This window comes from Nyctibius grandis, chromosome 9 (genome assembly GCF_013368605.1).
Source record: "Nyctibius grandis isolate bNycGra1 chromosome 9, bNycGra1.pri, whole genome shotgun sequence".
NCBI classification, from domain to species: domain Eukaryota; kingdom Metazoa; phylum Chordata; class Aves; order Nyctibiiformes; family Nyctibiidae; genus Nyctibius; species Nyctibius grandis.
Genome location: NC_090666.1, coordinates 18399143 through 18414887, shown reverse-complemented (window position 1 = coordinate 18414887; position 15745 = coordinate 18399143). Strand labels below are relative to the sequence as shown.

The window sequence follows — 15745 nt, the reverse complement described above, 5'->3', positions numbered from 1 at the left end:
AGCCTTCTTAGTAGACCTGCTATGATAATTAATGTAACCATTTTATGTCCCAGAATGTATGATTTCGACTCACCAGTCAATGTTCAGGTCTTTCTGAACTAAAGGTGACTTGAGAGTTATACACACACTCTATACTACCAATTAGCAGACTAAAATATGTATTTCAAATTAAAACCAGCTTAAGCAAAATATATTTTATTCTAAAAAAAAAAAAGTTTTCCAAAGCAGTAGCTAGAAACTATTTCTTTGAAGCATTATAGATTTTGTCTGAAGCAATGACAATTTTTTTTTAGGACTGCTAGTAGTCTATAGATAGTAGTGCTGAGAAAGTGCTGAGCACATGACTTTCTACCCAAACAGGATGCAGGAACTCATCTTTAGGTCTAACAAGGAAAAATTATGTGGGAAAATTCAGTGACTCACACAAACCAGTATTTTTCTAGAGGTCTGCAGTGACTAGAAAGAACAAGAGGTATGGCTACACATCCTGATAGGTGCCGTACAGAATTTCTAAATCTCAAATAACAGTCTTCCCAAAAGGCAGGTAAATGTATAAAGTATATGTTTCCACACCTACCCAAAAATGTTCAGGCTTACACAACTCATGTATTTGACTGAGTGATTAAAACCTGTATGATTGAAGTAAACTAGAGCAAGAAAATAAAATTAAACAAAAATGTAATTTTGAGTAACTTACCTCCCGTTAACTGTAGTATACTTGACCACATCTCCTGGCAGGACCACCGATAGTTCAATGTCTTTATCGATTACATTCTCTTTCTGTTCCATGATGACGTTGGCTGATTCTGTGTCATCAAATGGAGAAACAGCAATGGGTTTTGTTTCAGATGGAGGAGGCGGTGCTTTAGATTTTCTTCTGAAATAAATGGATAAAAATTAAAAGTCAAGTATGTATTTATACATATGATTCCATACTGGCAACATAAGTCTCAGAACAGGAATGAACCACACTTAATTCTTTTCACCCAGACTGTGTAAGTATGTGCAAGGAAGGCATGAGAGAATATTTTAAACATATGATCAGTGATGATAGAAGATACAACAGGCTAAGGTATCTATCATTTAAAAAAAAAAAAACCCAAACCAATAAACATCAAGCCCAAAACAAAAAGGGATTTTTAAATATACATTAAAAAGAGTAAATTAATTACCTTTTTCCTCTCTTGGGTTACACGAAGAACCCTATTTTTGCATTCTCCAAACAGATTTACTGGGTTAGTATAAACAGAGATACTGTACTATGCAGTACGAAGCCAAATTGCACTGACAGTATGTTTAATATATAGGATAGATAGGCAAGGGAATAATCACACTTTTCCTCTCCAAATTTTTCTTTTGATGATCGAAATCATTCAAACAAATCCTACCAGCTCTAGTTTATTTACTTCTATACAATAATAAGATAGCAGTATAATGAGTACTACTGTGTTGTAATATTTCTTGACATTTCAGTCACAACACGCTTTCATGGTTTCCCCTCACCTATGCTGATTTTCTATTTTAATTTTCTCGTTGTCCCTTCCCATCTTACTGACAAGGCAGTGTACTCTTGAATGCAAAGAGTGATCACTAAATAAGTCTCACTTATTTCACTTTTTAAAATATCCAAAATGGTATAAAAGGAAAACTCTCTACATCTCAATATATTTATGTTACAGTAAATTCTGAAGGCAGGACTCTCATGTCCTACAACATATAGTCTAGTATCCCCTTTTATTCAAATAACTTCCCACGATTCACCAATACTGTCACAAGGAAAAGGCAGTATTATTAAGAATTTCACCATTAGAAACAAAACCGAAACACACTGCGGAGACGCATTACCTCATGAGAACTTTTTCATTTCTTATAAACATTCTTTTAAAAAGCTTGAATGGAGTCACATTCACAGAAAGTTAAAATACATTTAAAACATAATACACAAAGGTTCCAAAAATACGCTTGCGATTAAGATTCTGGAGCAGTACCAAAGTTTGTTTACTTTAAACACAACCAAAGAAATTAACGTCTATAACTGTCCTATAGAATTAAAACAAAATATCTAGCATACAACAATTAGAAACACACATCTTTCTTGGGAAAGCGAAGTTTAAAGTCACTCACAAGGAAGAGCAAACAAGGTCCAGAGCAGCACTGCAAGAGACGACTGTGCAATGAGACTTCACATGACCGATCTGTTGCTGAAAGTGCTTAAGAGTTTTGAACTTCAGAACTCCGTGCTGAATAATTAACTATTCACAGCCTCTCAGAGCTAATCAGGAGTACTCACAGCCCTCCAAACACGCTCCATGAGGATTCGTCACCAAAATTTATACCTCCTTTCTGTTAATGTTTTAAATTAGTTTTGGCATCCTCCACATACAATTTGAGACGTGTTAGCTGTAAATTTAACTTCAGTCTCTGCAGCAACTTGCCTGGGTTGTTTCTGAGTTATGTGAACATTGCAAAATGTATGAATCAAACTTTTTATTCCTCCTTCACTTTTTTTTTTTTTTTGGCATGATTTTTAGCTTTCATATAACTGTCAGAAAGAAATTATTAGCCAATACAGAACATCAATACAACTATTTCATAAAAAAAAACCCAACACAACAAAAACCTCACCCTATGACATGTTATTAATACCAAAAAAAACCCCAAACCCAAAGTGAAGCAGTACTTCTTTTCATTTTCTATACTCATTCTTACAACTTTAAGTGACTTCAAATGACCGTTAAATGATATTTGTCGCAACTGAACTCAGAATTTTATCCTTGAAGACTACATGCCACAGAATGATTGGTTTGCAAATGCTAGTGGATTCTACTTTCCATTAAGCAGACAAATGCAATTGCATAGCTGGAACTCTGCTATCACTAGAGAGTGCTTAATCACACACAGCAATAAATGCACGGTTCACATCAGTAAAATGCGGCTTTATTTATACAGTGTCTAACTTACACTGCAGAGAGCTAGAAGTGATAAAATACTCTTGTCAAACCTTGTGTGTAATAGCTATACAGATCAAGTTGCATGTATTTATAAAGAACACACACACATGTGGGGTCAGGCGGTCTAACAAGGTCAGCTGAATCTCCACTTACACCACCGCAGAGCTAGGTACCCTACCCATCTCCAGCACACCTTCATGTTCTTTATGGTTAGTTATGCTTACGCTTCCTACCCCACAGAAAGGAGGAAAAATCTCCAAGCATACTTTCTGAGAAGTTATGCTGAGTTTTTGGCAACCTCTTATTAAAGAACAGAGACCCCAATACTTTCATTTTCTGTTTCTAGATGCCATCTCTCTTTTTTCCCTTCATTTTTCACCTATTCTCTCATCTGTCATTCTTAGCCCAAAGTATTTACATTTGGTCTTACAGCTTTTTCTTCTCTTGAGTTTGTGTCTCTGCCTTGCCCTGGGAGAGGCTGCCTGCCTGACAGGTACCAGACACCCTGCACTCCCAGCACCCCACAGCTCATATTGGGCAGCAAGAACAAGTCAAGTTACTGTGATTACATCTATAGGTGCAAATCAAGTGCAGCAAGTGACAAGATGGTGGAAATACACTTGCAGGGGTAGTTTTAATCTACAAACCCTCCTCTCTTCTTTTGCACTATGGGGCCTCCAAGAAGCTGACACAGGGGTTTTCTCTCCCAAAGGCATCATCCTCCACACACCATTTTAGTCAAGCACTAAAAAGTAAAACCAGCATTATTCAAGTAACTCCAAGTCTACGCCATCATTTCCAACACTTATCCATCATAAAAAAACAAACAAAAGCCCAGTTCTCTCATGCCTCTTCACCTCTACCAGGTACTCAGCAAACTGGGAGAGCTGCTGGTTTTTAATGAATTTGCTAAAAAGACAGAGAGAATGGTTAAGGTAGTTTCTTCTCCTGAAAAGAAGAAAATGCTTGATTTTTAGTAAGACAAAATGCAACCATAACAAAGAGAATAAATTCCCAAACATACAAAACCAACACTTTAGGTCAGAAAAAAGGTGTTCAGTAAATGGTCTCACTCACAGCACCTTTCATGTTCAGCTGGCTTCCAGATGCGCCAGGAGCTAAGCAGATCGGCTCTAATTTTCAAAGTAAACATTAGAAGGAGTTAGAACAATCAAAAACATACTCTTTATTTTCATGGCTATTATAGAACTAAAGGAAAGCTGTAGGAAGGATCAAAGCACAGCTTATTTAGCTATGACAGGGAGTTAAAAGAGAAATTTTAACAAAATAAGGCCACAATTCATAATAAAAACTCCTCTGGAAATTGTACTGCAGTATCCTACACAATGCAAGTCCTCACTCCTTCCTTGTCTCCATAGGTCCCAGCCCCATCAACTGACCAACTTTCACTACACCACACATTAAAACTGCCAATCTCAACTCACCTGAAGGGATGTGCTCCCCACTGTTTATCACCAAATAAACAATTCCAACTACCTATTATGCTGCAACAGCTTGAATGTCATCTTCTGTTTAATCAATTGCTTAAGACAAAGTAGAAAAAAACCCAACCAAACAAACAAACTTTCTTCTCTGATTCTTCCCAGCCCTGGAACAGGCAGCCAGAGGGACACTCACAATGCTCTCCCCAGCTTTCTCCAAACAGCCTCGTGCCACTTGGGCAGAGTTTGTATCTGCCTTGTTACCAGTGCACCTGGAGCCCACTGCTTATGCCAAGTCTTTCAGCTAGCCCTCATCTTGTGAGATTATATTGTTCCCAAGAGAATTTGTTCATATCTCTTTTAGAAATTTAAATTTCTGAAGTCCCACCTGACCAGCCTTTGTGACAGAGTACAGCTCCTGTAAAGACATTAAAGAATTCTTTCAGCAAAATGCAGATAGAAGATTTCATCATTTTGTTAAGAAAAACAGTGTCTTTTAAAATCAAGTACAAGGCCACAAAGTCAACATTTTATGTGTTTCAGATCCCTCTTCTACAAAATAAAGCGTCACTGCTGTATCTCAACCTATTTCCTCCTTGCCAAAAAAAAATACTAGTGTCAATAATCTGAATGTGCAGAAGCCCTTTTCAAAAACAAATAAATAAATACATAAAGCATCTATTTATTTGATGTTACCTTTTTAAAAACCAATAAGCTTTCAATTCCTGTTAGAAAGGTACAAGCAATATATTTTTAACTATCAGTAACTAGAGAATGGCACTTAAAATAATGAGAAATACTTGAACTCAGAGTGACCTGGATATTCCAGTTATCACTAGCATTTCCTCTTGATAAGCATCACTTTCCCCCAAAAAAATGGAGGAAAAAAGAGGAAATCTAACTGCTAGATTTGTATACAACCAAAGGCTACAGCATAAACAATCCAAATCTTGATATCAAGGAATATTAATGTTTATAGCACTTCACTTCCCATCTTGAACACAATTACATGAGACACTATACAAAGCTTGACAGCTGAACTTATTTTGGATCTTGCCTCCAACATCAGAACCATCTCTCAAGTTTTCTATAGCAATCACCTAAGACAGGAAAGGTCATAAGGGACCTCACCTGCAAATCAGTCATCTCCCAGGTACATTAAACATAGTACAATAAAAGTTTTCTACTATACAACAGATAGACTTAAGTTTGTTAATTTGACTTATGGCACCATGAAGAATACTGGTTTATACAAAGAGCAACTACACACTTTTTTATATCAAACTTTACAAAATTATATATGCGAAAAGTACAAGCAGCACTTCATTTTATTTTCACTCAAAGTCAGAAAAAGATCTGTCTCTATTAAGATCATGTTATAAGAAGAAAAAAGCCACTGAAATAAAGCTTCTCCTAGAGCTTTTCTTACCTTTGACCTCTCAACCCAAGCAATTATTATAATGCTTTCTTGATCATGACAATAATGCTGCTCCACTGCTCCACTGCAGTAGGAGATAGCCGAAACCTTGCACGTCATCTGCTCAACCAAGGAACGGTTGAACAAGAGTTCAGGCCTACAGTAAGTACATCAGTTTGTTTTGTTTACAATGCTACATCAGTTTTGGCCAACAGGTATACAAAATATTTAAGCCACTAATTTTGGCTACAAGCATTCCCAGCCCAATACTCATCTTTAATACTCACAGAACAAATTTGTCTTCTACACTAAGTAAAGACCATGAAAGTACCAACTTTCCTCCTGTTTATCCCATTCCCTCTTCAGGGATTATGGTTTCACAGCATCACCACCGCACATCTTCAAGATCAAACACTACTTGCTAGGAAAAAGCCTGGAGACAACTGCAGCCTTACTATCTGACCTGCTCATCATAGTCCAGCAAATGACTGAAGTTATCGATGAAAGTCACTCCAACAATCACTGCTATATGTTTCAAGGCATATATATAGATAACCTTTTTTAAAAAAAAAAAAAAGGAGGGGAAGTATTTCATAAGACATAAGTGTTCAGTAATCCACATTTTAAGTTAGTTTGCAAGTCTGAGCTCCCAAATTGGGACTTGATAATTACATAATCAAACACATGAAAAACGGAGTATTTTACAATAGCGTCTATTGTCCATGCGCCAGTCTGAAAGGCCAGTTTCATCTGCAGTATAATTATGGATGGTATTTTTGTTTTCTTTCTTTTAGTGAAAAGCAGGTCGATTTTCATTTTTATTGTTCTTAATCTGAATGCCAACAATCGCATTGACAGATCTATTCCACATGGAGTATTTTTCTTTTAGCCTGAGAACTGGAATACGTGGCTTTTCTTGTTATAGTAGCTACAGAGATGTTGTAAAGACACTCTGCATAACCTTGCATAACCAAAAGCATCACAACCACTCCCAGCTTTGACTTATCTTTTTATAATACATGAAATAGGTATAGAATGATTAGACTCAGCACAAATCTTTACCTTTACTTAAGATGTATGGCTATATGTATACACCATCAAACTTCATTTTTCCTCCCTTCTTCCATAAAGCAGTCTCTAAATTTTTCTTATGCAAGGAAATTAAACACTGAAGGTAGTCTTGAATGGCACATTCAACTTTTGCTTTCAATTCCAACACTGCTTGCCAAGCATCTCAGATAAAAAGGTCACCAAATTGATAATATTGTGTCTTCCTCCGGACATTGATCACTTTGTTTTCACATAACTGCATTTGGATCGCAGAAAAGAGACTCCTCAGCAGTACACTGAATTCTTCTCTAATGCTGCAATACATTGTCCACATTCATCTTTTAATGAAAGTCTTAAAACAATATAGTTTTGTTAATCACAATCCTTAAAACCATACAACTTCTGCTGCATGACAGAAAAGCTATTCCAAAACACTAAGCTTTATTCTGCATATTAGAAGACTTACAATTTTGGTTTTAAAGTATCAGCAGACCATAATGAGCAGTTTCTAAAGTGGAAACACTTCTTCTCACCCTCTCACTGAAGGTCTGAACTTCCTGCTTAGCTCTGTGGCTGATGTTTTGTAAGGATAGAGACCCACACGGGACTGTAAACGTAAAATTCATCCAAGAACTATTCTCATTTCATTCTTAATGGAGCTTTTTCACTATGTCTGGCATTCTCGCACTAAGATTAACCTGAAAACATTTAACATTTTTCTGAAGACTTCCACAGAGTCTCTAACTTGCCATCACCTCTACTTCTACCTAAGGTTTTTAAGGTTTAGTAGGCCTACTGATTTTTGATCCCAGCTCAATAAATGAGCATTTAGATAGAATTTATTTCCCTACAGCTCCTGAAAATTACTAGGTTTTTAATTTTAGAGCTAACTGGATATATAACAAGGTAATGTTTAAAAATCATGCTCAAAGAACAGTTTGCTGTTGCTCATGAAAAGCACCTCTCTTTTTGGTTGAACTTAAAATAGTAATTTTAAACTGGAGTTTGGCTAGTTGAAATGTCACATTTTATTCATCTTAAGTTACTACCAGGCACACAGGTTTCTACGCAAAATTTGTGTTGCCAGAAGTGCTGCAAAAAAGGTTACTTTTAAGTTAGTTTTAACATACTGTAGTATTCTAATATTTTTCCTTAACATTAAGCAGCCCAAGTATTTGCTGTACCAGCCTCATAGCATCTATATAACATGCTTATCAGCCTTGATACTAGGCTTCCATCTCTAGATCAATATCACTGTTTGATACACAGTCTGTCTCTTTATTTCTACTGTAAAAGCACCAGCTGGATGTTAAGATCAAGGTATGGATCAATGAGAGTCAAGCACTGTCCATTCTTAGGTTATCCCTTCAAGCCAGGCTTATGATACATGTAGGACAGAATAAAGGAAAAATATTTGCTGTACCTGCTCCATAGAGAAATATGAGCTTTCAGGTTCTAAACTCATCTGCTCAGTTATTTGCGGAAGATTCTGAGATTGTATTGTATGGATATTGTGTCTAGCAGGTGGGTCAACAGGTACCAAAAAAAAACAAAGTTCAAAACCACATTTTAAATTCAATTTCCAGGTAGAGGAACAAACATGAACGATTTGTAAATCTTTTGTGATAATGGGGTATTTCACAGTGCACCACGCTATACAGATTGCCAAGGCTGAAAGGAGACTGATATTTTAAAAATACTACATAAGAACAGGATGGTACTAGAAATGAAGCACTGGGTAAATAGCTCTCCCAACACAAAAACATGTTGTGCAACTGATACACCAACTGACATGGCAGTAGTAATGCTACGAGTAATAAGATTATTAATAAACTGATCTTTGAAGATTATCCCTATGGGTTTACTCAGTGAGGTTCCAGCAAACAACAAATCATCTGCAGATGTTCTCTTACTTATGCCTATATTCAGATGATTGCTACAACAAAAGCAAAAAATGTAAAATACCTATGCTTCCACTCTCTTTCCATAGATAAATTGGATCCAGACAAAAAGGCATCCCTGGAATCAAAACATGTTTTCAAAGCTCTTTCTAGGGAAAAGTTTTTCCTAGTCAATGGGATGTGTGGAACACCCCCCCACCCCCGTAACTAGCCTCATAGCTATGAAGAAAAGAATTTTTCAAAAAAAGTCTTATCCTAGAGAGAAATAAGTCACAGGACTGGGACGGTAACCATGACAGTAAGGTGAAAGCTTAATGGAATCTTCAGACGTCTGGTTCACACTAAAAGCAAGAAACAGCGAATGAACTCTCCAGTTCCCCTCAGACCATTTGGAACAGACACTTGCCCATCTGATTGTCTGTCCCCATGGCAGTGGCAGTCTTGAAAACAGAAGAGGCTGTATTCAAGCCATAATTCATGCAATGTTTTCTCTTATTACAAGGAAAAAGGGGAGATTCAGAGGCAACGTAAACACAAATCTCTATGGTATGGGCATGTTTTTCATTGTGCCCCTCTTAGCATTAAAGGGGCACCAACTCCAGTATAAGTTTATGTTAAAGTAATTAAGTCAAGTATGAATTTAAAACTTTTCTTAAAAAATGATTCATTCATTGCCCTTCAAAGTCAAATCATAACTATTATTACGATGACCTTTTCAAGCTCACTTAAAACATATGAAAGACTACCCAACTCCTGAGCATAGACAGCCACTGACTTAGTGTTGTCTTACACCATCCAAAAAAACAGTTAGCTCCTCTCTAGGCATAAGAATTGCCTCGCTGTTAGGAAGACAGCCAATAGCTCAGAACTCCAGCAGAGGATAAAAAAGACTTTAGGCTATAAATTAGCATAACATTTATTATTATTACTGAGGAATTATAGATAAGTGTTCTGATTCAAAAGTTCCTTTACAGCACATTCTGTTGTGCCAAAAGAAATATTTTTCTCCTAAAAAAAAATATTTTTTTTTAAAAAAAAGAGGTGTAATGGAAAATTAGTTCAACGGAGTTACTTCTAAGGAGGTTAAGAACTTAGACTTCTGAAGTAAATAGGGCTAAACTAAGTACAAATACAAACTGGGCATATCCATGTGCAACATACCTGTGCAGTAAGCAGACACTTGTATTTGCAACCTCTTCACAAAGTATCAAATGCAAAAAATAACCCAGATTTACTACCAAAAGAAAGTACAAAAAACTTGAATGACATTTAAAACTTCATATGACTCACTTAGCCTTTATTATATTTACAGTTATGAAAACAGCCTGACAGAAATGAAGGAGAGCAGGGAAGAGAAAGCAGTAAATCTGTAACAGTAATTGAGTAATATGTAACTGGCTGAATAAACAGGAAAAGAAAACAAAGAGCAGCTTGAACTGAAAGGGGGAGCTTAACCTTTGATACACTAATAAATCTAACAAATGCTTAAAACTCAAGCAAACGTATGTTACCGTCACCAGGAACAAACCCTCAAATCTTTTTTCAAGAACTGCTACATAAGGATGCTCATACAGATGTTTTTCTCCCATGACCAGTAAGAACAGTTCAATTAAGGGCTCTCAAATAGAGCAAAACCTGAATCTGCCCTTCTGGCCATTATCTCCTAGTCATGAAATCAGGTATAACACCACTGTCTTTTCAAAGCCTGCAGATGAAACACCTGGCTCTGCTCATGGCTTTTTCAGCTGCTATTCTGAACATCAATAGAGGCAAGAACTGTCAATTTATCTGAGCTTTCCTCCTGCTGCTTTTCTCTCCTGTTCAAAATCATGTTTTAGAAGTAACACTGGAGGCAGGCACTGGATGGATTTAGAGGCTGGAAAAGGTAAGGAAAAGAAAAGCATCACCACACACTATCACAGCAGCCAGGAAAGAGGCTAATACAGACCCTTCCCTTTTTCCTCACATACACACATGCCTCAAATATAGGTACGTGGGTGTAGGTGTGTAAAAGATAAAATAATGCACAACATCAGCTAGGAAGCTCTGCAGTAACAACAGGGAAGACAAACTTTACTCCCTCTTTCTTTTAACTGCTATAGAATGTTGGGTTCAACTGTGACAGTCTCATTTCCCATCTGAAGGTTCAGATACAGGAAAAACAATTGAGCCAAGCACAGCGATGTGACTTTGAAAAGCACTGCAGCTAATTTCTGGTTTTTATGCAGGTGTTTGGAACAGAACAAGCTTTCTCCCTTGTAGAAAGCTCTTCAGCCATCAGGAGCCTTCTCTTAGCAGTTATGTCCTTTAGCTACCTAAGTTTGGTAAAACTCCAAAATGCTTTGTACATTTGCATAACCAAGAAATAGGAGGGTTTAGTAAATTGGAGAGCAGACATGATATTAAGCATTGGAAGAAAATGGGAAACAGAGAGTTTCCTATCCTGAGCAAGAGGTTAAAAAAAAAAGAGAGAGATACATACACACACACACAGATGCTATGTGACACATGAAGCCTGGACCAAGAGCTCCTACACAGACAACCATGTCAGCAAACAAGGCACCCTAGTTCATTACAGGAGAGAAAATGAAAGAGAAAAAAGTTAAACTCAGGCTAAGAAATTGTATTAAAACAAGCATTTCCTTTACTAGATTGCAAGAGAAACATCTTGGCAGTGAATTATCCTGAAAGCTAGGATGTAATAAAGAGGTTTCTCCCAAAGTATGAACAACGTAGCTTTAGTTCCCCCAACAGAAGCACCGAGCATCTCGGGCTAACACTCCTCGCAAAACTAAGAAATGCCTGGAGTACCCACCAGCCACCAGATTCTTCATCTTTCACAGCTTCTTCCTCAACACTCACTCCCCTCCCCGCATCCTCCTCAGAAAGCAAGTGGGAAACCCTCTTACCTTCAGGAACAAGGTCGCATTTACTGCCTCCTCAAACATCAGTGCTGCTGCTGGAGCCCAAGCCTGATCTCACATGCACTGTGTGAGGGAAGATGGATGGTACGAAGCACAGCCAGAAGTCCTGTCCCAGCTCTCTTCACAGGGTAAGCCCAACCAGCAGTTTTCACAGCCACCTTTGCTGCTGCTGACAGCAACAGCTCCCTCCCCTTTGCCCTACTTTAAGTTAAACTCCCCCATTGGTTGGCAATTCTGAGCCCCAAATGAATGCTGTTATTTCCTCCCACAAACTCATCCCCATCTACAGACAAGAGCTGTCATTAGGCCCCTTCTCCTCTTTCTTCTGCACATTCAAAATCCCCCAGATCCATTTCTTACTGGATTCTTGCAACAGGCAAGGAAGTAAGAAGGTATTTTTTCAAAGAAAGCTGGCGCCCTGCATGATGGTGCTAACACCAGAGCTGTTTTGGATGCCCCAACTACTTCCATTAGAAAGCCTCTGCTCTTTCTGAAAAAGAGTACAGGGCTTCAGCATTAACTATAAAGTAGAAAAAAATTCTTTAGGAAAGGGAGAAGCACACTTCTTACTAACATTTACAATGATTATAATCATCAGCAGCAGTCTGCTCTGGGGAATGTAGAGAAACTTTCCTATACAACTATGCTGATGAATAATTTGCTGTAACTACTGTGCTTCACTCCTGTATCCACCCCCTCATCCTTTTCAACTTTCAATATCACAAGTTTACACCCAAGTTCAACTCAACAAGATTTCTCAAATTCTTTCTTTGTTGCTGTAAGCAAAGTGCGTCTTGGCATTGTGCAGTTATTTAGGTATTTAGTCTATTTAGGTATTACAAAATTGCATTAATGCTATCCATGGTAAGTGAAAGTGATTTATAGCATTCAAGGAATACACAGAATACACAGCAAGGGCTCTACTATATTAAACACTAAAGGCATTGACTTTTACAAGTTATTACAAACAAGTGTTTTTCTTCCAAACAAAATTTTAGATCAAAATCAGATGAAAGACAAAGTCAGAAAAGTCTTACAGTCTGCATGAAATAACAACATTCCTCATTTAAAATAATCTCAATAACCTCACTTCAACTTCTAGGACCCAATCATCAACTTAAAATAAAACACGGAACAGTTTCTATACCAAAAATGCATCACTGAAATTTCAGCAGTCCATCCACACGGATAAATTTACAGGTCTTCATACACGCTCGTCTTTGAGCCAGAAGTGGGATAAAAAAAAAGCGCCTTTGTACCTTGGACTGGAAGAATTACATACTTTCACTGAAAACAGGACAAAAGACATAAATAATTCATTCTTTTTACAGGCCTGTGTTTGAGTTCTGGCAATTTATGTACTTCTCTATACCTGACTCTGCCTTCCCTCAAAGAGCAATGACTTAAATGCTGCTGCAGATATATAATTATTGGTAAATATTTTTTCCTCACAGCAGGTGTTAGGAAAGTTTGGCTAAGTTTAACCAAACAAGCAAGGAAATGCTGTGTAAATACCAAAATTTGCATCCTTAGTCTTGCAAAATATGTGTCACTTTACATCAACAAACACTTCCAGAATTCCCACTTACATCAACCAGAACAGTTCTGTGGGTCAAAGTTTTATCCGTGTACAGCAAGCAAAATTATTGTTACTATAATACTCCCCAGTAAGATAATACAAGTATGACTTTGAAGCCATTCTGCTGATCAGCTGAACAAGGAGAGGGAAGAAGAATAGCTAAAATTGATTAAACTACTTTTCTGCTTACCTCCAAGGTAACACAGGTTTTTCTTCTCCATTAAAATCAAGTGAATTTCTTTCAATAGTGTACGTAGGTAGAAGGGACGGAGTGTGTGTGTGCATGGCAAGCTCACTGTTGTTCCTGGTGTCATCAGTAAGCCTACCTATTTATAATCCCACCACCTGACCAAAGAGCCTACAGAGTACAGCTAGAGATTTGTATAGCCATTAATCCTGACGCATCTACTTCAGCCAATTCAAAACAGGGTATTAAGTAGCTTTGTTATGTCTTCTGTGGCTTTATACCATAAAAAGAATCCAATCCTGTTTTCCGTGCCCCTTTTATTTTACCAAGACAAGTTTAATGGGAAGTTTTAGAATTAGGACGCTTCCTTCCCTCCACGCTTTTTAGCCTTCCCTATTTCTCTGTAAGATACCTGACTAAACAGCTCAGGTGAGCAAATTTTAGTCGATCAGTGGAATACTTAGGCAGCAGAGGCAAATACCCATATATATCCAGTTAATTTGATCATCAGTACTACCTACAAAATTACTGAAGCTGAGGATCCCGGCGAATCAATGTCATGAACAAAAGTACAATATTTATGCTATCAGGAAAGGAAAAAACAACTTTGCAGTGTTTGAAGTGGGATAATTTACAGTCAGATCAATTGCTGGTTGTGTTTCAAGGCAACTGCACTACACAACCAAACTTCAAGAGTTAACAATATGAAGAACAGAAATCCTTTGAAGCAATTTTAATTGCTTTGAAAATCTCGTGGACAGCGATAATGCAGACACAGCCAGACTTGCAGGTCTAGACCATCAGTAGTAAGAGTTTCAGTGCAAACAGGGTATCAATATTGTCTAAAATACCAATGCATTCTCTATGGCTAGTATGCTCTATACAGTACAAAACATTTGGGAATTCCACTTGGAGGCATTAATTACTATCTGGGTCTAAGGGCTGTAGCTAGAAATATTCAATCAATATTCACAATAATAAAATATCTGAATTTTTTTTTTTAATCCTACTGGTATCTTGCGGTCCTAAATTTTACTTACTGTTTATCTACTTAGCAATTCCCTTATGACTTTGACATATTAAGCAGTAAATTTATCACTGTTGAAAAATCATGTGGTTTTCATTCAGGGAGTCACCAAGGGAACTTAGTACTATCGACCATGATAAGCAAGTGCCCAGGATATCAGATCACCTGAAAGAGAAGAAAGGAAAGGTTTTCCATTTCTACAAGTATGTGCCTGGCTATTTCCCCTGCATCTCACAGAGGTTACTTTTCCTTTTTCCCCCACTGATATCACTCAGCATAGGCTACTAGTAATTTTTTTTGTAAGTTCTTAGAACACTTGTGAAAGGTAAAGTGTTCAGAATTTTAAAAGACAGGGTGGGAGAAGAGGTATTTTTGACAGGGTATTTTTGAGAAAAAACAAAACAAAACAAAACAAAACATCTAAGGGAATGGAATTAAAATGTTTTGTTAGAATTTCTTTAGAATTAGAATTTTAAAGTGCTTCTCATTTTTCCATAAAGCGTCTACTTCAACTATGCATCTTAGCATTGCTGTATTAGCAAACATTCCCTAAAAATGAAACATCAGCTGACTAGTATCAGCAGCAAAAGGGAATGCACATGAATGGATCCTAAACATGGAATTTATTTTATATCTTGTGTGTGTGCTTTAAAGGAAGTAAACAATCTAATTTTGCTAAATGCAATGACACTATAGTGCTAAAGACACAACACTTTCTAAAGAGGTCCCTGTATAGGTCACATTTTTAGTACAGATGTTTCATGCTCTTTAATCCACAGAATTGTTTCCAAGACCAAAAAGATATGAAGACTTGCATATACTACTAAGGGCAGTAAAACAAAAGCTTCCCAATATTCGTGTGTAGATCTTTAATATCTTCAGATTCACTTGTCTGTAATTACTCAGAGTACTGAATATTTCTGCAGTGGATGAAAAAAAACCAAACAAACAAACAAAAAAACCAACAGGCTGTTAGAACCCAACGGATCTGTATCATTTATCTGCATATGGAAAAGTTGGTCAGAATTATTATCTGTTTTTTAAAAATCCCCAACAGGGATATATCTGTGAAGCTGGGAGCTCTTTGAACCTATTGTCTCTATTGTTACAAACAAAAGACTGTTTTTTAAAACTATCTGATATTTCATCTAACCCTGAAATAGTAATGATTATTTTTTTTAAATAATATCCATGAGAAACTAAAGTCTGAAAGCAGCAAGAATAGCAGGAAACCTGGATTACTAGGCTAAGAATAGGCATTCTTCCA

The 15745-nt window shown here is 37.0% G+C and overlaps 1 protein-coding gene across 1 annotated transcript in view; it reads right to left on the bottom strand.

Moving 5' to 3' along the window:
- The window catches only part of COBLL1 (cordon-bleu WH2 repeat protein like 1), a 99535-nt gene that overhangs the window by 36180 nt on the left and 47610 nt on the right, over positions 1 to 15745 (bottom strand). The window contains exon 2 of the mRNA XM_068407726.1: positions 698 to 877. Within this exon, the coding sequence (XP_068263827.1) occupies positions 698 to 877 (180 nt within the window). The remainder of the gene's footprint in view (positions 1 to 697; positions 878 to 15745) is intronic.